The sequence below is a fragment of the Rhinolophus ferrumequinum genome, chromosome 5, assembly GCF_004115265.2.
Source record: "Rhinolophus ferrumequinum isolate MPI-CBG mRhiFer1 chromosome 5, mRhiFer1_v1.p, whole genome shotgun sequence".
Classification (NCBI taxonomy): domain Eukaryota; kingdom Metazoa; phylum Chordata; class Mammalia; order Chiroptera; family Rhinolophidae; genus Rhinolophus; species Rhinolophus ferrumequinum.
Window position 1 is genome coordinate 86,419,587 of NC_046288.1, and position 25,521 is coordinate 86,445,107.

General features: G+C 56.4%; 2 protein-coding genes across 13 annotated transcripts in view; one reads left to right on the top strand and one right to left on the bottom strand.

The window, feature by feature from the left end:
• The first annotated feature begins 203 nt into the window (after nucleotides 1–203).
• On the top strand, nucleotides 204–4,389 carry MFSD10 (major facilitator superfamily domain containing 10). Of its 6 annotated transcripts, XM_033106817.1 has the most exons (13): nucleotides 209–420; nucleotides 828–1,023; nucleotides 1,137–1,233; nucleotides 1,488–1,591; nucleotides 1,918–2,076; nucleotides 2,158–2,319; nucleotides 2,594–2,702; nucleotides 2,783–2,894; nucleotides 3,096–3,204; nucleotides 3,302–3,392; nucleotides 3,519–3,566; nucleotides 3,649–3,738; nucleotides 3,963–4,389. In XM_033106817.1, the coding sequence occupies exons 2-13, from the start codon at nucleotides 850–852 to the stop codon at nucleotides 4,076–4,078; spliced, it is 1,371 nt and encodes a 456-aa protein (XP_032962708.1). In that variant the 5' UTR covers nucleotides 209–420; nucleotides 828–849; the 3' UTR covers nucleotides 4,079–4,389. The 6 variants fall into 6 exon arrangements, with proteins under 6 accessions (XP_032962704.1, XP_032962702.1, XP_032962708.1 ...); XM_033106813.1 differs by having other exon boundaries at nucleotides 204–420; nucleotides 825–1,023; nucleotides 3,649–4,389; XM_033106811.1 differs by having other exon boundaries at nucleotides 205–420; nucleotides 3,649–4,389.
• An 847-nt stretch (nucleotides 4,390–5,236) lies between these two features.
• The window catches only part of ADD1 (adducin 1), an 88,030-nt gene continuing 67,745 nt past the window's right edge, over nucleotides 5,237–25,521 (bottom strand). For 2 of the 7 annotated variants that reach the window (XM_033105423.1, XM_033105424.1), the window contains exons 8-16: nucleotides 25,391–25,489; nucleotides 24,498–24,674; nucleotides 19,988–20,332; nucleotides 17,485–17,586; nucleotides 16,885–16,974; nucleotides 16,091–16,183; nucleotides 11,803–11,959; nucleotides 9,244–9,342; nucleotides 5,237–7,136 (exon numbers count right to left, since the gene is read on the bottom strand). In XM_033105423.1, the coding sequence (XP_032961314.1) occupies nucleotides 6,793–7,136; nucleotides 9,244–9,342; nucleotides 11,803–11,959; nucleotides 16,091–16,183; nucleotides 16,885–16,974; nucleotides 17,485–17,586; nucleotides 19,988–20,332; nucleotides 24,498–24,674; nucleotides 25,391–25,489 (1,506 nt within the window). In that variant the 3' untranslated portion in view covers nucleotides 5,237–6,792. Of the gene's footprint in view, nucleotides 7,137–8,575; nucleotides 8,614–9,243; nucleotides 9,343–11,802; nucleotides 11,960–16,090; nucleotides 16,184–16,884; nucleotides 16,975–17,484; nucleotides 17,587–19,987; nucleotides 20,333–24,497; nucleotides 24,675–25,390; nucleotides 25,490–25,521 lie in introns of those variants that run through there. The other 5 variants (XM_033105429.1, XM_033105427.1, XM_033105425.1 and 2 more) reach the window with 5 other exon arrangements.

Sequence of the window (25,521 nt, forward strand, 5' to 3'; positions counted from 1 at the left end):
TCTCGGGACGCATCGGCCCTGCAGAAATAGGTCCACGACTCGCCGGACGCTGCTGCTAGACCCCGTCCTGGACGTAGCCTGGAGCCTCGCAGGGGCGCCACCACCCAGCAGAGGCCTGGGGCCCGGGAGGCGGGGTGGAACAGGAGAACCGAAGGCCTGTCTGCCGCGCCCGACTGTGGGCTGAGACCGCTCCGGCAGGAAGAGGGAGAGCGGCAGACGCCACTTCCGGGGGCGTGGCGTGAGCTGGGCGCCCGCCCTGCCGCCGGCAGCCTGCCAGGCGGTCCCTTCCGCGTCCCTCTATCCATCCATCCGTCAGTCCATCGGCCGCACCAGATTCGGGGCGGAGCAGGGCGCGTGGTTCCCGGAGGGGCCTCCAGCGTCCAGTGTGCGTTCGCGACCCCGCCCAGCAGGCGAGCCCGGGTACGGGACTGGCTTGGGTTGTGTTCCTCGGTGCTCGGGGATGCCCCCCGAGTCCGCAGAGGTCCCGCCCTCCACCGGGCCTCAGTTTCCCTGCCAGCTGCGCAGGACGACGTGGGGTGGCTGTGTGGGGTGGGGTGCTGCCTGGGGCCGCGATGCCCCCACCCCGGCCCCTTGGGACGGTTGGCCTTGGTGGCTGTGGTTTCCTTGCGCAATCCCCGCAGCCTGAGTTTCCTGCTGGTGGTCAGAGAGAGGGTGCACAGAGGGACCCTCGTGTTGTGTGACGGAGTGCTCGCTTAGCTGGTTGGGGCATGACGGTAGCTGGGGACTGTTTTCCCCGTGGTAGGGTAGGCATCTGGGGCTGGGGTACCCAGGGGTGCCCTCATGCAGACCCACCACACCCCCAGCAGGCCAGATCGGAGCGCCCCCATCATGGGTTGGGGAGCCGGCGGGAGCTGCACTCCGCGCCCACCCATCCGCCAGCAGCTGGCGTCTGAGGCGCGCGTGGTCACTGTGGTCTTCCTCGGCCTCCTGCTAGACCTGCTGGCCTTCACTCTGCTGCTTCCCCTGCTGCCTGGCCTGCTGGAGAGCCATGGCCGAGCCCGCGTGAGCCCCCCCCCCCCCCGTGTCCTGATGCCCCTGACCCCCACGGTGGCTGCCCACTGCCCTTGGCCCGTCAGGGACTTCCCCAGCCCTTGTCACCTTACCTTGTCCCCCAGGACCCACTCTATGGCTCGTGGCAGCGAGGGGTGGACTGGTTTGCTGCAGCCATCGGGATGCCAGAGGAGAAGAGGTACAACAGTGTCCTGTTTGGAGGTATGGCCCTGAGCCCCACGCTGGAGGCCCCTAGCGTCCTATCTTCCTAGTCCCTTCCCTCCTCCTTCCCTGGGTTCCTGTCAATGCCAGGTCCTTATCCACGCCTTTGTGCTTCCTCTCTGCTGACTGAGTGTCCATCCACTGTGTCGGAGCCACTTCCGTTTGAGGTCCATGGCCTGGGAGTACCGGGCCAGTGTGAGCAGACCCTTGGGGACTGAGCGTGAGGTGTGGTGACCATGACCTCTGTCTTCCAGGTCTGATTGGCTCGGTCTTCTCCGTCTTGCAGTTCCTCACAGCACCGCTCACGGGAGCCATCTCAGACTGCCTGGGAAGGCGCCCAATGATGCTGCTGTCCCTGGTATGGGTGCCCACAGGCCGCGGGCAGGGCGGGAGCATACAGCCTTCTCCTGCCCAGCCAGCAGCTCTCTGGGGAGCACGGGGTCAGCTGTGGGTCCCTCATTGGCCCCCTGGGGGTGGTGCTTGATGGTGCGGTAGCTCCTGTGTCTAAGCCAGGCTGTCCTGCAGCTGCTCCTGCACCCACGGGACAATGGGAACACAAGTGGCCCTTGGCTGTCCCAGAACAGGGCAGGATCCCAGGGGTGTTGCTGGCTTTGCTGGCCCAGCCTCTGGGCCTCTCCCGGCTTCAAGTGACCGTGCCTGCCCCTTGGCCCTGCCCTGACGCAGGCAGGTCTGGCCGCCTCGTACGCTGTGTGGGCTGCCTCGGAGAGCTTCGCGGCCTTCCTGGCATCCAGAGTGATCGGTGGCATCAGCAAGGGGAATGTCAGCCTCTCCACAGCCATCGTCGCCGACCTGGGCTCACCTCCGGCCCGCAGCCGAGGCATGGTGAGTGCACACACGGGGATGAGAGGCCGGGGGCCTCCAGGGCTCAGGTCTCCCTCCCGGCTCAGGCAGCCTCCTCCGCAGGCAGTCATCGGGGTGGCCTTCTCGCTGGGCTTCACGCTGGGTCCCATGCTGGGCGCGTCCCTGCCTATGGAGACGGCGCCCTGGCTGGCCCTGCTCTTCGCAGTCTCTGACCTGCTGTTCCTCTTCTGCTTCCTGCCAGAGACGCTGCCCCCGGAGAAGCGGGTAAGGTGGGACGCAGAAACTACTGATAGGTCCCAGGCTGGGGGCTCAGTCCCATGGGTGTGTAAGGATGCCCATCCTGTGTGCCACTTCCAGGTGCCAGGCAGGCTGGGCTGTCCTCTCCTGCTGTCCTCTAGCCTGGCAGGTTGACTGAAGGCAAGGCTGGCTGGGGCCCTGCAGGGTGCAGGTGCCAAGCAGGTTCAGGTCACACCTGCCCCCAGCCTGCCAGGGGAGCCTCCAGCCCCCCAGCAGGCCTCTCCAGTTCTGCCCCCTCTAGGCGCCCTCCATCAGCCTGGGGTTCCGAGCTGCTGCCGACCTGCTCAGCCCCCTGGCCCTGCTCCGCTTCTCAGCAGTGGCCCGGGGCCAGGACCCACCCTCTGGAGAAAGTAAGGCATGGCCCCTCCCGAGGGTGGGCCGGGCTGCGTGGAGCTATGGACCCTCACATCTCACCCTCCTGCTGCTCCAGGGCTCGGCCACCTACGCCGCCTCGGCCTGGTCTACTTCCTCTACCTCTTCCTGTTCTCGGGCCTGGAGTACACACTGAGCTTCCTTGCGCACCAGCGCTTTCAGTTCAGCAGGTGGGAACGTGGGCCCCTTGAAGGACCCTGCCTGGGGACCCCCCACTCCAGGACTGGCTCCTGCCCAGGCCCATCCCCTGGGGCCCAGCCCAGGAAACTGGGATGGGCGTTGATTGTCTCCTGGGCTCCCTGGCTTGGCGTGTTGGAGCAGGGGTGGGCAGCTGGCCAGCGGGGCTGGGCGCTAAGGGCCACCCCCCTCAGCCTGCAGCAGGGAAAGATGTTTTTCTTCATCGGCCTCACCATGGCCACCATCCAGGGCGCCTACGCCCGGCGGATCAGCCCTGGCCGGGAAATTGCAGCTGTGAAACGGGTATGGAGGCTCCCCAGGAAGTGGGGGGCAGGCGGTATGCTGGGCTCTGCTGGAGCAATAGGGGTAGGTCCTAAGGTCCGGCTGTGCCCGCCCACAGGCCATCCTGTTGCTGGTTCCCGCCTTCCTCCTCATCGGCTGGGGACACACGCTGCCCGTGCTGGGCCTGGGGCTGCTGCTCTACTCCTTCGGTGAGTGAGCCCTGCCAGGGCGAGGGGCGCAGTAGGGGGCGGGCTGGTGGCTGCGAATCCCTCCAGCTCCCAAGCCCGCTGGCTCTCCTCTGGGCTGACGGGCGCCTCCCTGATGTTCCCTGCCAGCTGCTGCTGTCGTGGTGCCCTGCCTGTCTTCCGTGGTCGCCGGCTATGGTGAGAAGCCCTTTTCTTTTGACTGAGGCCGTCCCAGGTGGGAGGCTGGCTGGCACCTGATGTTCTGTCCCCTCCCGTACAGGTTCACCTGGGCAAAAGGGCACAGTCATGGGCACGCTTCGGAGTCTGGGTGCCCTGGCCAGAGCGGTGGGGCCCATGGTGGCCGCCTCAGGTGAGGGCGATTGGACAGCACTTGGGGCACACTGTGCACCCTTGGTGGCCAGGCCCCAGGGGGGCTGCTGGCTCCTGGTGCAGGCCTCCGGCAGCGGCCTGCGTCTGCTCCTGCCTGTTCGGTTCCGGGCACTTCACCCCACAGCTCAGCCCTCCCATCCTAGCGCTGCTAGGTAGGGGGTGGGGGTGGGGGTCCAGGTCACTGCTCAGGCTGTCTCTCCCCAGGGTACTGGCTGGCGGGGGCCTCGGCCTGCTTCACCGTGTGCTCAGGACTCTTCCTGCTCCCCTTCCTCCTCCTGCGGAATCTGAGACCTCCAGCACAGACACACAAGGCCGAGTAGCTGAGCCAGCCCAGCCTCAGGCTGGGGGAGCTGAGGCAGAAAAGTGGGAGGCTCGGGCCAGGACCACTCCCCACTGCTGGCCTGACCCTTCCCTTGCCCCTGGAGCCCAAGCCAGGGATGTCCAGGGGGCCTGACACTCCTCTCCCCACTCCCTGGTGACAGGGACCTGGGCAGCCCTGCCTGCTGCACGCAGAGTGGGGCCAGGGACTCCAAAACCTTCCGGGTTTTTGATTTGCTGGTTTTCCACCCAGCAACACAGGGTGTCCGTCTGGCATCTGAATGACAAAATAAAGCAGCTATTTTATACCAAGTGCCTTTCTCCAGCGCACGTTTTCCCTCAACACTCACCACACCCGGGGAGACCCCCAGGCAGCAGTGGCAGCAGCGAGAGGGGGATGGCTCTCGAGCCTGTGGACCAGAGGGCCCGTCCCAGCCTGTGTCTTCTGCACATGGCGAGGGGAGGAAGTCAGATGCAGGCCCCTCCAAGATGGGTCGGCACCGGCCAGGTGACACCTGGGGTGTGCACTACAGACTGGGGCGGGGGCCCCTCTGCTGGGCAGTCCCTGTCACAGATCGCAACCAGGCTGACTACAGGGTCTGCTCAGACTGTAGAGGACATGGGGCTGTCAAGATGGCCTTGCCCAGAGCCCCCAGCCACCACTGTCAGTCCCCAAGCAGGAACAAGCTGGCACCAGGGCGGGCAGTACTGGGTTAGAAGGTCCTCCCAGTCCAAAGCGACAAATGGTGTTTCATCAAAAAAGAAACAGGGCCAGCCCAGTGGCTCAGGTGGTTGTATCGCCATGCTCCTAATACCGAGGTCACCAGTTTGATTCCCACATGGGCCACGGAGCTGCGCCCTCTACAGCTAAGATTGTGAATGGCTCTCCCTGGAGCTGGGCTGCCACGGGGCTGCTGTGAGCGGCCGACCGACTGCCTCAGCTGGGGGGAGCGCAGGGCTCACAACACCAACATGGGCCAGGGAGCTGCGTCCTACACAACTAGACTGAGAAACAACGGCTTGAACCGGAGTCAGGGGGAGAGGACGTAGGGGGGGGAGACCCGCTTTGGGGTCTTTTTTGGGACATGAGATAAACTTCTGTAAAGTTCTATTTTAAAAAGACAAAGAAAAGGAATTAAAATGTAAAACTGCTTCCCAGGTTTAGACAAGGAAACTGCTTAAACAATTTTATTTGTGAGTAAAACGTGTTACAATGAAAGACGGACACAGGCCTGCCCTCCCAAGCCTGTGTCCACATTTGCGACTATACTTCATGTTGTAATACAAAGAGTTAAACTACAAAAGTAAAATTAAATTCAATGCATATGTGGGGAAAAGGAAGGGACAAAGGAAGAGTCCATGGTTAACTGAAGGACAGGGGGATGGTGGGAACTTGAACATACCTTGGCGACAAAACAACACAGAAGAAAAGCAGCTTGCTTGTCAGTAAGCTCGAAGCAGTGGTCGGTGCCATGCAGCCAGCCTCAGGCCCTGCCTGGGTGTCCAGTCTGTGGGACCTGAGCCCTCGTCTTGCACCAGGTCCACCATGGGCCCTTCCCCCTGCCCAGGGGGCCTGTCTTGGGGACAGGCAGGCTTGCCCGCACCTCCTCAGGCTGGCACCGGGCAGCTCCTAGAACGAGTCACCTCAGGAGTCCATCTGGCCACCTGCGAGTTCCCACTAAGCAGCTTTACGCTCTTTTCCAGAGATCTGAGTTAAGTGACAATTCACACCGGTGAGGACAGGAGAGCAAGCGAGGGCTCCATGAGTGACGGGGGCACGATGTCAGGGGGACCCCCAGGGCCAACTTCTGCCTTGAGCTGCCCTTTATCAAAACCAGGGTATCTCCGGCTGAGTTAAGGGAAGAGTAGATCCTTTTCAGGAGTGAAACGCCCCCACACACAGGTGACTGCTGTTCTGCGGCAGTCTGCGGCAGGCCCTTGAGAAAACTAAAGCAAAAAGCGGCCCTTCACGTTCACAGTCAGAAAGACAGGGTGAACTACAAATCTGCTGAAAGAAAAGTCCAGAAAGGATTCTTCCCCCTCCTGATGTACCTTCCCCATGACAGGAATCTAGAGACCGCAGTGAGTGAGAAGCTGAGGCCTGACGGGTTTTGGCCGCGGGGTAATCGGTGAGACGTGCATAGGTTGCAGAAGGTGTCCACAGGCCTGTCTGCCTGGGTGTCCAGCTCAGCCCCAACGTGCCTCTCGAAGGCCGGCACGGTGCCCTGGGCCCCTGGCAGGCACACGGGTGTTTTCACAGGGCTGAGGCTTTGTGTATGAACAGTGCGATCACTGAGCAGGTAATGCCAGCAGGAAGCATCTGATTCAGTCACCTGAGGCCTTGGGGTCAAGGGGAGCCTAGCAGACAGCATGGGTCACTTCATGACAGGAGAGCAAGAAAGGTCAAGGGCAGACCGGCAGGACTGACCGTCCAGCCAGACCGATGACTTAACGCCCCGGGGAGAGCGCGTCACTGAGGAGCAGGCTGAGAGGGTGCGGAGGTGGACGTGGGGACCAGGTCTCCCCCAGGACCTGAGGCTGAGGGTCCGGGGAGGGCCCCTGAGCGCACGTTAGCGCTGTCCACATGGGGCTGGTCATGGCGGGAGGGGAGCTCTAGCTACAAGGAAGGGAGGGTTGTTTGCATTCCATCACACAAGAAGACAACACAGGACACAATCGGGGACAGTGGTGGCATCGATCTGTGCGAGACGGGCCTTCAGCAGTCGCCTTTCTTCTTACTCTTCTTCAGGAAGGAAGGGGTGCGGAATTTCTTCTTCTTCTTGGACGGGGACTTGCCTGGAGACCCATCGCTGCCGGGGTCATCGGCAGCTGGGGAGGCGGCCTCTTCAGCCACTTGGGCTGGGGCTGGCTCGGGGCTGGCCACTGTGGGGGACCTGGGGGGGTCTGGAGGGCCACGGGCTTCACAAAGGCCCTCTTCCTCCTTCTCCGATGTCGGGAAGCCAAGCGCTTCTGAAGGCTCATCAGGGGACAGGTCAGGGAGAGTTGGCTTAAAAGTGGCGGCTTCACTGTCGTCTCCAGAAGTGGGCTCCGGCGGCAGGTCTGGTGGGCGGGCGGGAGAGAGGGCGTTAAAGGCACCTGCGCAGGCCCCAAAGCAGGGCCTCCTGGGAGGCTATGCCCTGCACAGAAACTGCCACTGTACTGACTGCAGGGTTTTACCAAAACGAGAATAAGAAACTGTAAGTCAGCTCCACTCTAACGGGAGGCTGGATGCGGCCCATTGCACACCAGACTCCATCGTGGTGGGTTTAGCTCCTCCTCCTAGAAGTTGCTGACAAAAGCGGGCTCAGTCCCTAGGCCTCCGTGCCCAGAGTGGTCAAGGCAAGCTGGGAACATTTTCGGGGTAAATGGTCTGCATTAAACTCTTGAAACGAGGTTTGCTCTAGAACCCTAAGGGCATGTATTGGAAGTCCTGAAATTAAGACTAAATTTGGGTCCACAACACCTGGTCTCCCCAAAGAGAAAACCATGGAAAACAACGGCAGCCTGTGCAAAACCATGAGGTAACTCCCAAACCCACCTGCAACATCAACAGCAAACAAATCAAAGCCAGTCGGGGGAAGTAAGGAAAGGTAAGGAGACGCAATGTAAGGTAAGGGATAGGAGCAAAAATCAAGCCATGTAACAATCTGAACGTGGAAACAAAAAGAACACAATGTAATGCCTTAAAGAACCAGCCAGAGGGCTGGTATGCAGTGAAGGTTCCCATCACCAGAGTCACACTGACCAGGGAAACCAATTTTGCAGACTTTTTACAATAGCCTATGAAGTTACAAGCGACGAGCAGATTAGTGTTTAGTACTGAAGGTGAGGCAGACATCAGGAGGTGACGGCACTGACCCATCACGACTCAGCGCTTGGCTCTGGGAGGCCAGCTCGCCCACCCTGCAGGAGGAAGTCAGGGGTCCTTCTTTGAAGCATGCAGAGGCTACCTGTGGACGCTCGGGGAAACTCTTCATTGGACGAAATGTCACATTGAAAAATGGTGCCAATGTCACTCTTCTGCTCGACTCAAATTAAGCTCAAGCACTGAGTTTAAGCAAAGGTCCAAACCCATTCAACCCCCATGCAGCAGATGGCAAAATCCCACCGGGCCCGAACCGAGTCTGGCTCTGGGTCTCCCCACCCAGCGATCACGAGTCTTGAGAAGGCTGACAGGACAAACATGCCCTCTGGAACTTTCGGGACCCACAGGGCTCTGAGAACCACCCCCTCGGTCCATGGGAACCCTGAGGGCAGGCTGCCCACCACACAGCTCTCAGGCGACCGAGCCCCTCCCAGGAAGGCCACTGCCCAGAATGGAGGAACTGGGTACAAAGGCGGGGGGTGGGCAGCCCTCTGTTTTGATTCTGAATAAACAGAAAACAAAACGTAACAAGCAACAAAGAGGCGGGAGAATGAGGCAAAGCGCGGGGGAGCTGGGGTTGCCAGCACAGGGCCAGGCGCGGTACTTACAGGGTAACAGGACGGCGCGGTACTTACTATGGTAACAGGTACTCTTTAGCACATCCACCTCCCGCTGGCAACGCAGCCACAAGAAGAGAAAAGCACAAGTACAGTCACAGCCACTGGGTTACAGAAGGAGAATGGCTGGGCCATTCTTGTGGACACAGAGTGGGGTGGGAGGTGAGCCACAGGCTCCGAACAGACACGGGAAGCGCGACGTACAAGACCCAGGGACAGACACGCAAGCCACACGCCACAGACACGCACTGCATGGTCTGACAGGCCAGCGGAGGCCACGCTCTGCATGGACTGGTTGACGTGGCAAGTAGCCCAGACGCATGGAAGACGTTTCCGGAGGCGTAAATCCGAGCAGAGTGAGGTTTAGGAAATGTTCAAGCAGTGGGCGAAACCGACATAAGTGAAGGTGGGTTCCAACCCCGGACCACGGCCTCCCACCTTGTTGCGACATCTCAGTAATGAAGCTGTTTTGCCTCAAGTTACGCAGGACAGAGCCCACACAGGAGCAGAGGGGGCTGGGGAACTCGGGTTTCCATGCAAATGCACACGTCCGTGTTAGTGCCACTTCAACTACTGCAACACACAGTCGCTCTCCTTCCACAAAAACACCAAGCTGTCCCGCCCCCATCCCCAAGGATGCCAGTCAACACAGGGCCATGCACTCGCCCCCACCCCCCGAGCTCACCTTCCTCCAGCTTCACGGGGGTGCTGGGGGGAGTGTGGGGGGCGGCAGGGTGCTCCGGAGGAATGCTCTCTTTCTGCTCTCCGGTCCCATCCGGACTCTCTGTAGGTGAACACAAGGTGAGAAGAGCACGGTAAGGAGACACTGCCATGCGCCTTCACCCTCCTCAAGGGCAGGCAGCCCCCTGCCCTGCCCATCAGCTGCCTCAGAGAGAACAGGGCTTCCGAGAGTGCATCCAAGGGACCGAGAAGGGCTCACAGCCACGGCTGGCTCCTTCCTTTTCCGCATTCCTCCCCAAAAGAGGGGGTGAGGATCTGAATTTCAGAAAGATTTAACCAACCCTGGATATAAAATTAATTTCTATTCTTATTCCCAAGACAGTCTGCTGGAGCTGCCTCTGCAACACACTGGCGACCCCTGGCCTGTCCTCTGTCCCCTAGCGAGAAGCCCCTGGCCGCGTCATCGTCCAGACTCTCGTGCTGCTAAGCAGGCAGCGCTGGGTCCCCAGCACTGCACTGCCTCGCCGTCTCACGGAACGATTTGTAAGCATTACTTAGGTTTTAGTTTCTTATGTAGAGCGTTTTCTACCAGTAATTTAAACTTGGCAACTGCGTATTTTCCTTTTCTAAAGTACAATATGCTGATAAGGGCCAGGAGAAAAACTGCAGGGACTACAACCCAGGATCCAGAAAGTTCCAAGTCTACCTCTCATCAGGGAAAAATACTCCAGCATTATCCTGACTCCTTAACTCTCCTTCTGTCATTGAAACTAGTATATTACTAGCATAGGATCATGAAGGCCCATATTTTGAACACGCTGCTCCCATCAGCAGGGTCTCTGATCTGAGATGCAGACCTGCCTCCCAAAGCCCCCAGGGCCTGCGGCTACCTCCCGGAAACCAGGTGTCTGTGCACAGTAGTCTTTCCACCTCCTGCCCGAGACTCGCTTTCCTCTCCTTGAGGTGCTCACCGTGGCAGCCAGCCAGAGTTTTACCTGTGGTCCACCACCACCCCCTCACCCATGTCAAGGGCCAGTGCCAGGTGGGGGTCTCCTGGCAGGGTCCTGGCCGGAACTCCCACTCACAGAGCGTGGGCACGACTGTCCCATCCACTCACTTGTCCTCCCAATGGGAGACACCCATGAACAAAAACTTGTGTCTTATAGATGAGGCCAAAATAGAAAAAAGAAATCCAGGTTTCCCAGACACTGGGAGGGTCCGGTCCGAGGGACACACGTACACTCACGTGTGCACAGGATTTGGGGTTAGGCCACAGGCCCAACAGCTCTCTAGCTCTTACTCTGAGGCAGGCAGTGGCCGCCACGGCTCTGAGCTCTCTGCGGGGCGTGCGCCACTCCAGGGAAACGATGGGAATCAGAGCTCGCTGTGCTGGCTGGGCGAGCGGGCTCACCTGAGCTGACTGACGTGCATGAGGCGTAATTTCAATGCACAGCTGACAGAAAGTGACAGGCGGTGACAGTATAACACATACTGAAAAATAATTCAGCAAGAGTTTTTTGCACAACTCAAATTTCAATCACAGCTACATAACGCATTTAGTTGGTCTAAAACAAGACTAAAAAATTTAAACTGGGGCAAATGGGAGATTGTCCAAGAGCAGTTCCCAGGGCAACCGCCACCGGCCCAGCAGGGTAATCGCCGTCCGGCACACTGTGGGCCGTCCCTTCCAGGAAGGCGGACTCCCAGGTGGCAAACGAGGAAGAAGTGTGGCCCCGCTTCCAACATGAGGGGAAGCTTTGCGGCTGCAGCTCAACAGCCTGCAGACGGCAGCGTGAGCCTTCTGGAGGGAGGACGTCTGTGTCCAGGGTCTTCCTGGGATGCACAACCTTGTTCTTGGGGACGCGCTTTGACTCTCTAACTGGTGGAAACAGGCCCGTCTCTTAGGGTTACTGTGAGGACCGGATGAAATACATGCAGGTGCAGCGTTCTCGGCGCCTGGCAGTGTAACTGCTCAGAAGCGATCGGTGAGTATTAATGAGAACGTATGAATCAAAGGAGGCCTCACATTGCAACTTCCAGAGAAAAGTCCTGCCTGTGGCCAAGTGCTGACTGACTTACAATGCACGGAGACTGGCTTCCGCTGACCGTCTGGATGGCTGTCCCGATCACTCACTGCGAACGGCGGTCCTGCTGGAGGCCCACCACAGCCGGAGCAGCGTGCCTGTAGGTGCTGCTGGGGCCACAGATCCCCGGTCCCCCATCCCTTCTCCCCACTTTCACCACGTTTTCACAACCCGTCTCGTTTGGGTGGAGGCATTCAGGAGAGGGGTCCCACCCAGTGTGCCTTATGACAGCACACAGGATGACTGTCTGGCAGCAGTCCCGTGGAGCTCTCCGACGTCTCTCACGCAGGTACTGGTGGGTCCCCCCTACCCAGAGCACTCATGAGCAGGTGTAACCATCTACTTCTGTGGCACTCGCCTGAATGACTAGGGAGCAAATGTGCCCTGAGTGACATTCTGGCCTTAGCCAAACACTGGGTTTCTCTTTCGTGCGGGGAACCATTCTCATCAACACCTATAGTCACCCCGGGAGCACTCACCTCCAGGGCCCTTCTGCTTCCGCTCTACCTCCCGGCGGTACTCCTCCAGCTCTCGGTCGGTGAGCGTGTTGAAGGGGTTGGGGCCTGCGGTGCTCACAATGACATGAGGCTGGTACTCCTTCTCGATGATGGCCTTGGAGGCCGTCACCAGCTCTCCCTGCAGACAAAAAGGGCTGCCCAGTCTGCCGAGGCCCTGCCCCAGAAGGACTCTCCCTCCTCCCAGGCCAGGCTGCAGGCAAGGCGGGGTGGGCCAGCTTTCCAGGACACACAGACACCTGACACACGGCCCGGCATCACCTTAGGCCCTAGGCTGAGCTACAGCCTTCAGTGAGGGGACACAGAGAAACACAATTTCAATGCTACAAAATAAATGTCAGAGGAGGAAAGAACCCTAGGAAAACCTGCAGGTTTCAGAAGCACCTCAGTGAGAATCCTATGTTCTCAATGACACTGTAAGCCAAGTACCCTCCTCACGACATCAGAAAATGTCACAGATTACAACACTCCTGTAAGGTAGCTCGGAGCTCTGCTTCTGTTCTAAGAGCACAGATACGTCCTGTTGTTCTGACCACGCAGAGTTTATGGTTACCTCCCAAGACACTGAGGTTACAAAATGTTTCCAATCCCAGCACTTGTCTGAGGAATTTGGAAAACGGGGAATTTGGAGACAGGCAAAGCAGAGAGCACTGCACCGCACAGAGGCGGCGCCCTGGCCGTGCCCAGTCTTCCAGGAGGCAGCAGCTCCAGCTGGCCCGGGCGGAGGGACCCAGGCGGGCAGTGGGGGAGACACCCCCCACTCACCTGCCATGGTACATGTCTGTGCCCCACAGCCTGGGTAGGCCCCAAATGCTCTGGGGTTCATTTTTGAGCAAGTTAACCAGAACTCACACACATTCCCGTTACTTAATGAGAGCTTCCAAAAACCACTGAAAACAGGCAAATCCAAAATCCTTTCGATGCCAGGACTGGTCCATCAGCACTTCCCTCAGTGAGGGTCCCAGCCATGTGCACAAGAGCAGAGCCACACCGAGGCCTGGGGCACCTGGTGAGCAGACCCTGTCCTGCGAGCTGGACACAGTGTCTGGAGCACTCACACCATGACTGACCAGTGACAGTGACACAGACCCCGGGGGAGAGAAGCAAAGGGCCAGCTGGAATCGGCAACCTTGTTCGGAGCCTCGAGAGCTGAGATGACCCTCATTTGACCACGCCTGACCCAGGGTCGACTGGTTTGTCATTCGGCAGCCCTGCCCCCCCAATACAGGGGAATCGGATCCCCACCTGCCCCTCGGCAGCGCAGGGTCTGAGACCAGTCCCTCCTGTCCCCATGCCTCCGTTTCACCATCCCGAGAGGAGCCCGTTGGGCTGACAGCGGCTAAGGTGCTGTCATTCTGTAGGTCTATAGCAACTTGGAGAGCTGCGTTTGCATCCTCATATCACTGCCAGGGACACAGGAAGGTGATATGAGGTTTGAGAAAAGTGCTTAAATTCACTTAAGTCAAATGATAAACTCAGTAAAGGAATAAAATTATCAAGAAGTGACTGCCACAGAGAGGCGCCATGGACAGGCAAGGGTGTCCCTGTGCCAGGACACCCAGCCCTCCGGTGCCACACAGCTGGTCCCCGCCACCAGCGGCAAGGGCGCGCTCCCTCCTCAGCGAGAGCCAAGCTGTCATCAAGACCAGCTCTGAACAGATCTGGGGACAGAGGGATACTATTACTCTGGAGGTCAGGACAAACCAATGCTTGAGATGTAGAGAGAAACAGGCCCCGTCTGGAGCAACCCGGGCTGAGAAATCAGGATGTGCAATGGCTGCTCCCTCCAGCAGGCCATGCGGAAGCTCCCGCTGCTTCTGTCACTTCTAGCTATGACCGGCTTTAAGCAAAACAGAAGCCTAATCATTACTTCTACACTGGACTGAGGCAGCTGGCGTGGTATGAAGCTGTGCAACCCTGGGCTGGTGACCTGACCTCTCTGAGCTTCCGGTTTTCATCTGTAACACCCACACAGATTTGAATGTGCTTTCTCAGTGCTGGGCCACACACACCCCAGGTGCTCAACACCAAGCACACAGAGTGAGTCCGCAAGGTGGGCCTGCCTCCCATTTCTATCATGCAGCATGAAGGGTGGCAGCGGGACACGTGCGGCCTGAGTGACAGGTGCAGCAGGACAGGGAAGTTCAGGCTGCACAAATGGGACAGCGGAGTTCCTCCCTGCACTGGACCGCTCTCAGCATAAACTTCCACACACTACTAGTCTCTAACAACTCAACTCACTGGTAACAAAATCCAGCAAGTGGCCAGAATGACTTCCGGTCTCACTCTGGCATGCGTGATGCCAAGTCCAGAGAGCCTTGGCTGGGCTTCTGTGCCCTCTGGCACTGGAGCTTGGGTGTGGCGAATGACTTGCTGCCCCCTCTTCTGGCAGAAGACAACACCTGCTTTGTGTCAATGGCCACCAGTGAGAGAGAGTTGGAAGCAAAGGAAAGTCCTTCCAGAAAAGCCCAGCTTCCTCAGTCCCCAATAGCCACCCTCAGGTTCTCCAACGGGAAGCAAATATGCACACACCTGCCTTACTGGAAAGAGGGCGTCTATAGGACGTGAACAGTCCTTTCACCTGGTCAAGGAGAAACGTTAGCTACCAGGAGCAGTGCCACCTTCCAGAAGCAGCCCTGTCCTCTGTGCTTCAAGGTCCACACACAACGACGTGGGAAAGCCCCAGGGAAGGACATCAGAGGCACGGAAGCACATTCCCCCGTAAGTGAAATATGCTGTGTTGGTGGTAAAAAGACCAAGGTGCAAACATGAGCACCCGAAAAAGGGCAGAGGGCGGACCACCAAGGCTGGAACATGAAGCCATGGAAGGGGCATCCCTTCAACGGAGCTCTGGGCTCGGTGCCCAGTGGCCTCCTCTGCTAACCCCACCTGGACACGCCCCTCACAGAGTCTCACCTGCTGTGTGCACTTGGGGAGGACTCGGGACTTGTCAGGAATCCCCCTCCCAGAGCCCCGACCTGCCAGCCAGGCCGAGAGGGGGCCCCGCCTACACTTCCTGCAGTATTCATAGCCAGGTCTGAGCAGTGGACAGAGCAAACTGAAACTGTCTGGATGAGCAACTGGCCAGAACGGCGCCCCCCAGTACAGCTAAGCAGTGTGCCCTCGAGGCAGCCCAACTAGGTACAGCCAGAGCCTGGCCCCGCCGGCTGAGGGCCCAGTGGACTCAACGCACCTTCACACACCTGAGACAAAGAATCAGGGGCTAACAGGACCACAAGGATTAGGCCCGAAGTACCGAACATGAAAACCAAGGTGACAGGCGCAAGAGTACATCTTTCTCTCTGGCTCTGAGAAGTTCCTCCACGCACGGAGCTGGAAGTAGTACATCGTAAGGACAAGGGAAAACAAGACTCGCTGAATGAACACATAAATATGCAAAACAATGTCCTCAGCGGGGTGCCCGGCAAGAATACAGAATATTCTCTACATCTCTGGCAACTGGAACATCGATAAGATGGTACTTGTACCTCCCTGGAGGTGTACCAACTGAAAGGGACAGAGCCTGAACATATCCTCATAACTGAGCCTGAGCCTGCCCTCTGCCCTCTGTCCTGGCCACGAGGTCCGCACACTGGCGCCTGACAGTTCAGAGCGGGTCTGCACTAGACAGGTTCCCCACGTGTGCAGCAGCACACATTACGTTAGGTATGCGTGTACACAGAGAAACTATAATTTAGGGTTTCAAATTTTCATGTCTTTTTCTTCCTTGAAACATTAAGAAAAAAATCTAGGTTTCTTTTAAAAGGTAAAAATAAAGCATTTCACCACCAAGGGCTGACAAGGACTGTCTTTGTTTCCCATTCCTCTGAAATGACATCTGTCAATCATACAGCCTCCAAATGCCACAGTCCTTACATTTATAGTCACAGCTAAGCAAGCAAAGGGACAAAGTGACAAGGGAATACTGCCACTGCTCACAGTCTGCCCCCGAGCCTTCTGCAATCGGCATCATGTAACAAACTCCCCAAACCCGTACTAACCAAAATCCATGCAGAACTGCAGAACGCAGCTAACGCTGGCCACTTAACCGCAACGCAGAAGGCTGACCATCGTGAAATAATCTCGTAGCAAATGTGTTAATTCAAGAACAGAGCAGGCAGAACAGAACCATCTTTTTGTCCAGTCTCAGGAATAATTTAGAGACTGGCTCACAGTCACTTTGGTACCTAAGACAATGCCTAGCGAGCAGACAGGTTAGGGACGGCAGGTAGAAGGGCAGGGCAGTGAGTACCTTTCTAACAGAGAAAGACTTAGCAGGACTAAAGGTCTGCTCTGGGAGCTCGAGCCCTTCGATTGTCTCCGTACAGTCAGACAGGGGGGCGTCCTGCAACAGTAAACTGAGTCAGCAGAGCCCGCCAGGCCCAGCTTTGAAGTCCCAACGAGCGCACAGGCTGGAGCTGGCAGAGCATGCAGCAGAGACGGCCGGCACAGTGGACACAGCGGTGCCAGGTGCTATGTGCAAACACGAGCACAGAACAGGACCGCGGCTGGCCGAGTTCAGGAAGGTGGTGACAATCACCTGCCCTGCAGTAGTGGGGGGGGGGGGGAGGTTTCCGAGGTAACTACTTACACGATTACCTTCCATGTGCCACGAGGCACATCCCTTCTGAGCGAGGGGAAATGAGAACGTTTACAGGTACCTCTCTGCGACCACTCTGCCCCAGCAGCATGCCATTGCAGGCAGTGACATGTACAAGAATGAAGGCCACTGACCCCGCCCTCTCCTAGCACTGTGTCCGCCTCTCAGACCAGGAGAAGCCACCCCAAAGCAGCCCTGTGCCGCCCTCGCAGGCATGCAGTGATGGGGCCGGGCTGGAGGGGACGCGGCCCTGGGGGTTCACACTTGGCCTAACTCGAGGAAAAAGGGCTGAGTTCTTATCATGGAGACTTTGAACAAAGACAACCAGTTGCTGAGAAAGAACACTTACCTCATCGAGCCATTCTCTCCCAACTTAAGAATAACTTGGGAGTGGACGGCCATTCGAGCCCCCATTCACTAATGTCAGAGACCTTCTGAGCTCTCACCTGGACGAGGCTCCTGTCCATCATTACACCACACAAAACCTGCGACTGGGGGCCGGCCGTCTTAATGTCCTGTAAGTTCTGCTCCCGGATCTGAGGACAGCAAGAAGGACAGACACTCATCGAGAGCACAGAAAGCCAAGCTGGGACAGCTGAGTCAGAGCCAGGCCCAGCCATGAGCAAGCTGCACGGAGCTCTGCCCTGCCCTGCCCTGCCCTGCCCACTGGGGCCGTGTGACCACCCAGCCTACGGGGTGGTGCTGGTCCCGCCGCTCAGTAATGCAAGGGCCTCGGGTCGGAAGGCTCGTCCCTATACTCTGCACCTCCAGGTGACGTGGGCAAACACTCACTCGAGGGCAAACATCCCCTGCGAGCCAGTCTTGGGGAGGGGGGAAGGGGGCGTGTCTCGTGTGCTGGTACAACAACCGTCACGACTCCCACTGAACCCCGAAAGGCGGCTTCCAGTGCGGCTCTGCCATGTGAGCCAGCAGCAGCCCCGCGCAGTCTGCGGCTGGCACGTCACTGTGAGGACAGCAGCAGTAGCACGAGCCCCCTGCCCTCCTACTAACAAGGCCCCAGCGGGCACCAGCCCGGCGGTATGCACCTTGTTCCTCGTCTCCTGGACCTCCTTGGGGTTCGTGTTCAGCGGGACGAACAGGTTGGGGACAGCAGAGGTGGAAGTCCTGTGTCCGTCCTCTCTAGTCCACTGTAATATCAAGAACAGGTGAAAAGTCAGAAGCGTGGCGACAAAGGACACCGCAGCATCAATCTGTCCAACTTCTCTCACATCTGGTCATGCACTGAACGTCACAGAGAATGAACCAATGACCACACTCCCACCGTGCCCCTGCTACGGTCAGGTCCGGCGGGCATGTCCCAACAGAAGCCAGAAATGGTGGAAGCCAGGCTCGTGACTGTGCAGCAAGGGCCACTGAGACAGCCCGGCTGGAATCTAGGGCACGACACAGGCTGACGACGAGCTATGCCCCCATCACTCCCGAGGACTCGGCCTGGGGACCCTTCAGAGCACATTGGTTCACCGCTCTGAGAGTCGTCAACACCAAAGCCAGCTGGAAGCATGAGATGACAGGATCATGGAAAGCGATGTGATGTGCTACTCAGACGTAGGCACGCACTTGGCACTGTGAGGCGAGAGTGGGCATCACCGAAGGTTGGCATGAAAACAAACTACAGCATCAGAGTGCACTGTTTGCGTAGCTGTTTCAACCCAAGAAAATCACTATATGAACGCTTACACAGCAGCTACCTGTGAAGTTTGGTGATGTCGAATATTTTATATAACGTAGTACATCTGAGTGTTACAAAAATATCCCAAACAAACTTGAAGCGCTTTATGAGTTCTTATCAGAAGGCTGTTTTAGATATCGTCAGCACACTGCACCTCTCACATTGTTTTTTGGCTCTCCAATCAGTATGAGATTTTTAATTGAATTCTAATTCTTAGGCACGAGCAGGCACTGAACATTAAAACAAGCCGACCTTAGAGAGCAAATGTGCTTTTCAGAATATTTTCAAGAGGCAATAAGGTAGCCATAAACCATAGATTGGAAACAAAGCAACAAAAGTGGCAAAGGCTTAGGCACGCGAAGGAGAGAGGGCTGGGCTTGAGCTGCGAGGTACTCACTGATGGTTATCTTCCCAGAGAAAGTAACTCCAGCTTTTTATAAAAATAATTTTTAGTCAAAACATGAAAACCACCACCTGTGAAGCTTGAACACGTTTGAAAACATAACAACAATGACTGTGAGTTAAGTACCAACCTGCGAACACCACTCGGGCTCTGCGTCACTCCGGAACCAGAAACAAACCCAAACATCTGGCAAGGTCTGCCCTCCCACGCACACACTGACTAACGCCGCGCTAAGAGTGAACAGAGCGCCAAGCCCCGCTGCGCACATTCCGACCCCCCGTCACAATGCTCAGTGTGGTGCACTGATGTCCCCAGCACAGCCCCACCCCCTTCAGTAAGTGCAAGAAAGAGAAACGAAACAAACAACATGAAGGAAGCAAAAAGGGGCCAGCGGTAGGTATAGAGGGAAAGAGAAAGGGGCGGGAGGGCAGGGAGGAGGGAGGATGAAGAGGGAGGAGGAAGAGGAGGGACGGGCTCAAACAGAGGGCCTGCCCCAGCCCTGCGCGGCTCAGGAGCTCAGAGGCTCTCTCACCCACTGTGCGCCAGGAAGACACCAGAAGCCCCGGGAGGAGAGAGCTTCTCTCCCTTAAGCAAATCTATAAGGTAAAAGCACTGTTATAAGGGAACAGGAGCCCCACTTGCTTACTTGGTGCCACTCCCTCAGGACACCGAGCCTCATTTCACCTGCACTCCACTACTAGTCATGCAGAGGTGGGTCTGTCCCAGCTGTCCCCTCACGAGACTCCACTGCAGGACCCTCTCCTACCCCACAGTGCAGGAGCCAGGGGACTGTCACGGGCTCGACGGCTGAGCACCAGGCCGCAGCGTCTATCACTGGCGCCTGCAGGTGGCCTGCGCTGCACTTGGGTCATGCCGCACCCAGCAGGAGTCAGGGGACTCGGCACGATGGCGTCTACTCACATGCAACAGTCCATGCAGGAGGCAGCTGCCGAGAGCGTTCGGAGGCTTTGGGACAGAAGCAGGGAGGAGGCTGATGAGGGAGTACCAGGGCCAGCTAAGAAGGTGCCCGGGAGCCCAGAGGGAAAACTGCTTAAGGACACACTCAAGACTTTAAAGAACAGACTTTAGCGACTTACTGGAACCAATGGAGTTGACAACACTGAACAAACTGGTTACAACGGGACTAGCTTTCGTGCAGGAGGTGTGAAGATTCCTCACACATAATTTGGATTCAATGACAGCTCCCACTCTGCAAGTTCCGCAGTACTCCTGTAATGTGCGCAGCTGTTAACGCTGCAGGCACTGGAGAGGTGCAATGTCGCTAAGCAGTTGAGAGCAAACAGCGTTACGTGGGTGACGGCCGGCGCACAAGGGCTTTGGGGCCAGGCTCACGGTTAAGGAGGGTCAGAAGGGAGGGGTTCCCAAAGCCTCCGAAGCCCCCGCTGCCCGACTTGCTCTACATCATCTAACTATGAACAGTAAGGTAGGCACAGACCAAGCAGTTGGTAATACAGCTTGGCACGCAGACACCGGACGAGAGAGACTGCAGCAAGGGTTTCACGTGATCGTGTGTAATGTTCGTCCACACCTTAGTCTTCGACTTGGGGCTGCTTCCATTCTGCCCTTCCTCAGAGGCCTCGTCACCACGGCCAGAGTTCAGCCACCTTGTCTTCTCTCGTTGCTGCTTCTGAAAACTGTGTCTGAGAGGGGAGCCAGTGCCCGAATCAGCGTCACTGGCAAAGGAGTAGCCTGTGACACTAGCAGGAACCTCCACCTCGCTGTACTTTTTAGACTTCTCTCTCAGAGCAGGGTATCGGTAAGGGTAGCCGGTTCTGTAACCCTAGGGTCCAAAGAGAGTGACAGAGTCAATATTCCAGGTCTCCAAACAGAGTTCCACTTCGGAAAATTGTGTGCAGACACCTACAGAAGCCACACACATGCACACCCTACGACTCAGCAATTCTGCTCCTTGCCATGTGCCCGACAGAAACGCAAGTATGTTCCCCAAAACACAGGCACTGGAATGCTGACAGCAGCACTCTTCCCAATAGCCCCCAGCAGGAAACACCCCGAAGTCCATCACCGGTAGGATGGATAGCTGTGGTATAGTCACGGAACAGAGCACAACACAGCAAACTGGATGCACCCTCTATCACTAGGGACAACATGGAGGACGAATCTCACAATCGGGCACAAAAGGCACGAAAGAGGCAAAGCCACCTCTGCTGTGAGAAGACAGGAGAGTGGTCACCCTTGGGACAGGCTAAGTGACTGAAAGAGGGGATGGGGCTTCGGAGGGGCTGGGGGGTTTTTGATCTGGGGGCTGGTTATGTGTGTTCAGTTTTTAAAACTAATAAAATGAATATGTACATAGGTGCAGTGCACCTCTCCTGTTTATTGTATTTCAACACAAAGTTAGAATTTGTTTTTTTAAAAAACAGGGCTTGCTTGCTGCTGGCTATAGTACAGGTTATATTAACCAACCCAGTTAATTTTTTTTTTTTAACCTTTTAGGTCACAGTTGACATACCATGATAATCTTTAGGGAAGACCAAACAAGTACACCTCACGACACCCGTTCGTGGCAAACTTACTTCACCGCTGACTGACAACATTCAGTTCAACCTCCCACTCTGCCTCAGAACCAGCTTCTAACTGTGCTTTATAACACACGTCCCACTCATGCCTCCGCGACGGCCGACAGCCCGCAGCCGCTGTGCTGGGCCAGCCTGTCTGCTCATCGCCCCCAGGCAGGGCCTCCAAGGCAGGGATGGGGTCTTACTCGTCCCTCCTACTCAGTGCTCAGCACTTGGCGGGTGCTGCACACAGACTTTAGGGTAGCCCCATGGTCGCCACCCCCTGGTTTCTAACCAGTGGAATTCGGCAAAGGGGACAGGATGGATTATGTGTAGCGCCAATCCTGAGTCTGCCTATTGCTGGCTCTGAAGAGGCAAGCCGCCATGACTGCCACCGCTGTGAGAAAACGGCGTCTGCCCGTAGCCTGAGAGCACCTTGGGAGGAGACCCCAGGCGGGGCCTGGGAGCGCCTGGGCGAGGCCCGCACTCCTGACCTGATACGTCAGTCACAGCGCCTCCCCGGGAAATGACAAGAGAATTAAGACTTGAAAGGATCGCACGTGGCTGGTCATGTGAGTGAGTCACGGTCAGCGCCCTGCTTGCAGGGTACTTCACTAACATCCCCATTCTTCTCAGTCTAGTAACCCTCTCACTGCTCTGGGTGCTTCTCCTCTTTGGGGGCCACTTTTACTACCAACCATTCCTTTAATACATTTAAAAAAGGATGGTACTGGTGGCCGGTTGGCTCAGTTGGTTGGAGCGCAGTGCTCATAACACCAACGTCACGGGTTCGATTCCCACCTGGGCCAGCTAGCTGCGCCCTCCACAATTAGATTGAAAAAGACTTGACTTGGAGCTGATGGGTCCTGGAAAAACACACTGTTCCCCCATATTCCCCAATGAAAATTAAAAAACAACAAAGGATGGCACTAATCCCCGGAATTTGTTTTTTCATAACTGCCTCAGAAAGCTAGGTAAATGTCTGTCTGCACTGGCCATTTTTCCATTTACGAGCATGCTTTGCTGAGGAATAATAAAAGATAATGACTCAGCTATAAGAAGACTGTCTTCAGGAAAAGACAGTTCTCATTAATTCAAGTTTCCTCTTGCTCAGAGAGCCAGGACTTGAGTAATCTCCATGACTTCAGGATAAACCACCCAGGACTTCTTCACAAAATTTTCCCGACAGAGTCTGGGTTTTTCTTTCTTCTTTCCCTTTAAATGCTGTCAAACCAAAATCAGAGGCAGCACTCAGACTTACTATATGGCTTATAGTTAAAACGGATCCATTCCTTCCTTGAGATGCTGGAATTAAGTAAATCTCAATTTTGTGGGAAACAATTGAGTGTTTCTGTGTATGTTCAAATGAAGTCTCTCTCGTGGTGTGAGAATCTCCAACCATTCTCTACTCAATTAGTGAACACACATGGCTAATCAGAATGCTTATTAAAACATGGACGATGACCAGTGTCACTGTCCAGTTTATTTCTTATAAACGACATGACCTTCTAACATTAAAATGATACGAATAACCTGTGCACATTAGGGACACTGAATCAAATACCCTTGTCGTAACCTTTCATCCTTCAGCTTCCTCCCCTACTGAATTAAGAGTTACTGCCTAATTCTAACTCGTCCCTCTCCTTCTTCCAGAACATACTAAGTGCACACGTTGGGGTGGGCTGCTGTTTTTGATTCTTATTCCTCTCCCCTGTTCCCCACCTGACTTTTAGGTGCAAGAGTCATGAAACGTCAAAGATTTGCCAGGAGGAAAGAAGGAGGGCTGTAAGACTAGTCCACCCCAGCGCTCGTCACCTTGTTGGACCCCCGTGGAAATGTGACTCCCAACGTTGCCGTCAGGGCCACCGCTGGCCCTCTCAAACCTTCTCGGGCTGTGTCTCTCCTGAGGTTGCACCACCCTGGTCTGCCCCTAACTCTATCTGCTTCTTCCCCCTGTGAGAGCTCTGTGTCTCTGCCTGCTTCCCTTGGCCCAGCCTGGCACACACTCTTTGTCTGCCTCTGAGTGTCCATCACGCTGTCAGGACACAGGGCACAGGTGCTGGCTGCATGTCCCTGACTAGGGTGACTCCTTGCCAGCCAGAACTGTGCCCTGTTCATGGCTACAGGCTCAAGGGCAGCCAGTCAGTTAATGCAATCCATCTCTACTGAGCACGTGAACTCAGAAGTTATGGAACATTCTGCTTCCTGCTCCCTCACTGATCAAATCTGCTCCTGTAGATATTCAGCCTGAGGACACTTAGGACAGACACCCTGAATCAGATCTATGAATTCTTTTTGTTCTAAAATCTTCAGGCAAGTTCAACTTCCTGCCTCCTGCAGCCACCCATCCCATGTGTGAGCTGCTCCAACAGTCAGGCCTCATTTCATCGCAGAGACCTAGACAACAAGCGGTCACCATGAATGAGGGCAAATCAAGATTCACACGTTGACAGATGACATGGTAAATGTGTCCCCTCTCTGCGGCACCCAGCACAGCCACACAATGCCAAGGAGCCCAGCCCTGCCCCAGCCTCCTCTGCCCCTCACTCCCGTCAGCTCAGGCATCGGGAGGGCGTCCTCTGGAAGCCCATGTAGAAGTGTGACAGTGAAGTGTGAAAGGGCCCATACAGAGTCGCCTGTCTTATGACATGGTCGCCTGGACCCTGAGGGCCTCGTTCTGACATTTACAGAACCTGGTAAATCAGAGAAGGATCTGACAGGCAGTCTCCATCTCCCCCTCACTGTGTCTTCAGTTGTACACTGCCTCTGCCACACACGCCTTCCTTCTCCCAACTCAGCCTGTCGCGACCCTGTCTATTCTGAGGTCTTTTCCAAGGGCCACCTTCTACATGAAGCTCTCCCTGGTCCCTGAGAAGCACGGAGTCTCTCATTGAGCCCCCAACGCCAACCACGCCCCACCGTGTACTACTGCAGTTTCCCCACTACGCTGAAAGCCCCACGATCCCAGCTCGTGCGTGCTGGGCTCCGTGTCCCTGCAGGAAGGACGAGGGTCTCCCACACGGGACGTCGACAGCAGGTGTCTGTGGACCCCAGGACTCAGCCTCAGGAGCCAGACTTAGCATTAACACTTGGCCAACTGACAGAAAGGCCCCTCGAAAGCGTGTGTGGGATGATGGGTGCTGAGCCAACCCCAGAGCAGACCAGTCTCATGCTCTTGTCCCCACGGAGGCCAAACAAGACTGCCTTCAAAAACAAAGCACGACAAGAATGCCTCAGCTCTGTATCTTATCGCGCGTAAGCCTAGAAGTTACCCTGGCCTGGTGCCGCTTCAGGATGCTGCTCAAGGCGAAAGCGCTCAGACACTGTGCTCAGACAGCAACCGCACAGCACACTTCACCTGCTCTAACACGCCAACCTTTGTGCGCTATGAATGAAGCCCTCATCACTGAGTGGTTGCGCGACTCTTACCAGGTTATCAAGCATCCGCATGAGGGCTTCAAACTCCTGCTCGCCGATCAGCCACTTGGGAGGCGACCCAGAGCCTTCGCCCGCTGGGGAGCCCGGGGACCGGGCTCTGGCTTTGTACTTCCCGGGATCCAGGAGCACTAAGTTGTCTGGCCCTCCAGCACTGGCCAGGGTTCGAACCTTTTCCAAAACAAACGAACACTACAGTTTGAGCTTCTTACTGACAGCAATGGGGTCGGGCGACTATGAAAGACCATTTACCCAGGAATTTCAAAGGAAACCAAACTGCTGAGTGGAAGAACAAACAATAGGGTGGGCAGTGACAGACTCATCACCAAGTTCTTTTTAGAAGTTATTTCAGAAGTTCTTTTCTCTTCAGCATGACAAACACATTGGGCACCTACTTGGAGGAGAAATGGAAAACAAAGCGCCTGTGGAGACCGTGTGAGGCGGACTGGGGACCGCACTACCGCAGACACAACTCTGGGTGACAGTGGGGAGCACAGAAATGCGGGCTCTGCAGACTGGCTGAAGGGGCACTCACAGCCGTGAGACTGAGGCAAGTCTGTCGCACTCTGCACCTGAGTGCCACGAGGGTCAAATGAAATGATACGTGATCACACATGCCAAGCACCTGGTCCTGGGGTGGGCACACATGAGTACTCCATAAGTGGTAGTGGCTTATGTATTTTGAAAACTAAAAATTTACAAACAAAAGGCCCAGTAATCATTTCTCCACCTAACCCATGAAATGGCACTTGCCCTGGTCAATTTCTAGATTCCTGAGCTCGTATTTGGCACAGAGGTGGCTCAGAGACACACCCTGCGAAACCAGTATCACCAGTTTGGGCAACCCGCTCCCCCTAAACCCACTGCAGCCGCGGGACACCGCCCACCTGAATCTCACACGCGACCACCAGGTTACGGATGTAGTAGAAGGCCTCCTCCACGCTCTCGCCGACGGACACGAGCCCATGATTCCGGAGAATAAGGACCTGAGGGGACACCACAGCTCCATGACACTAGG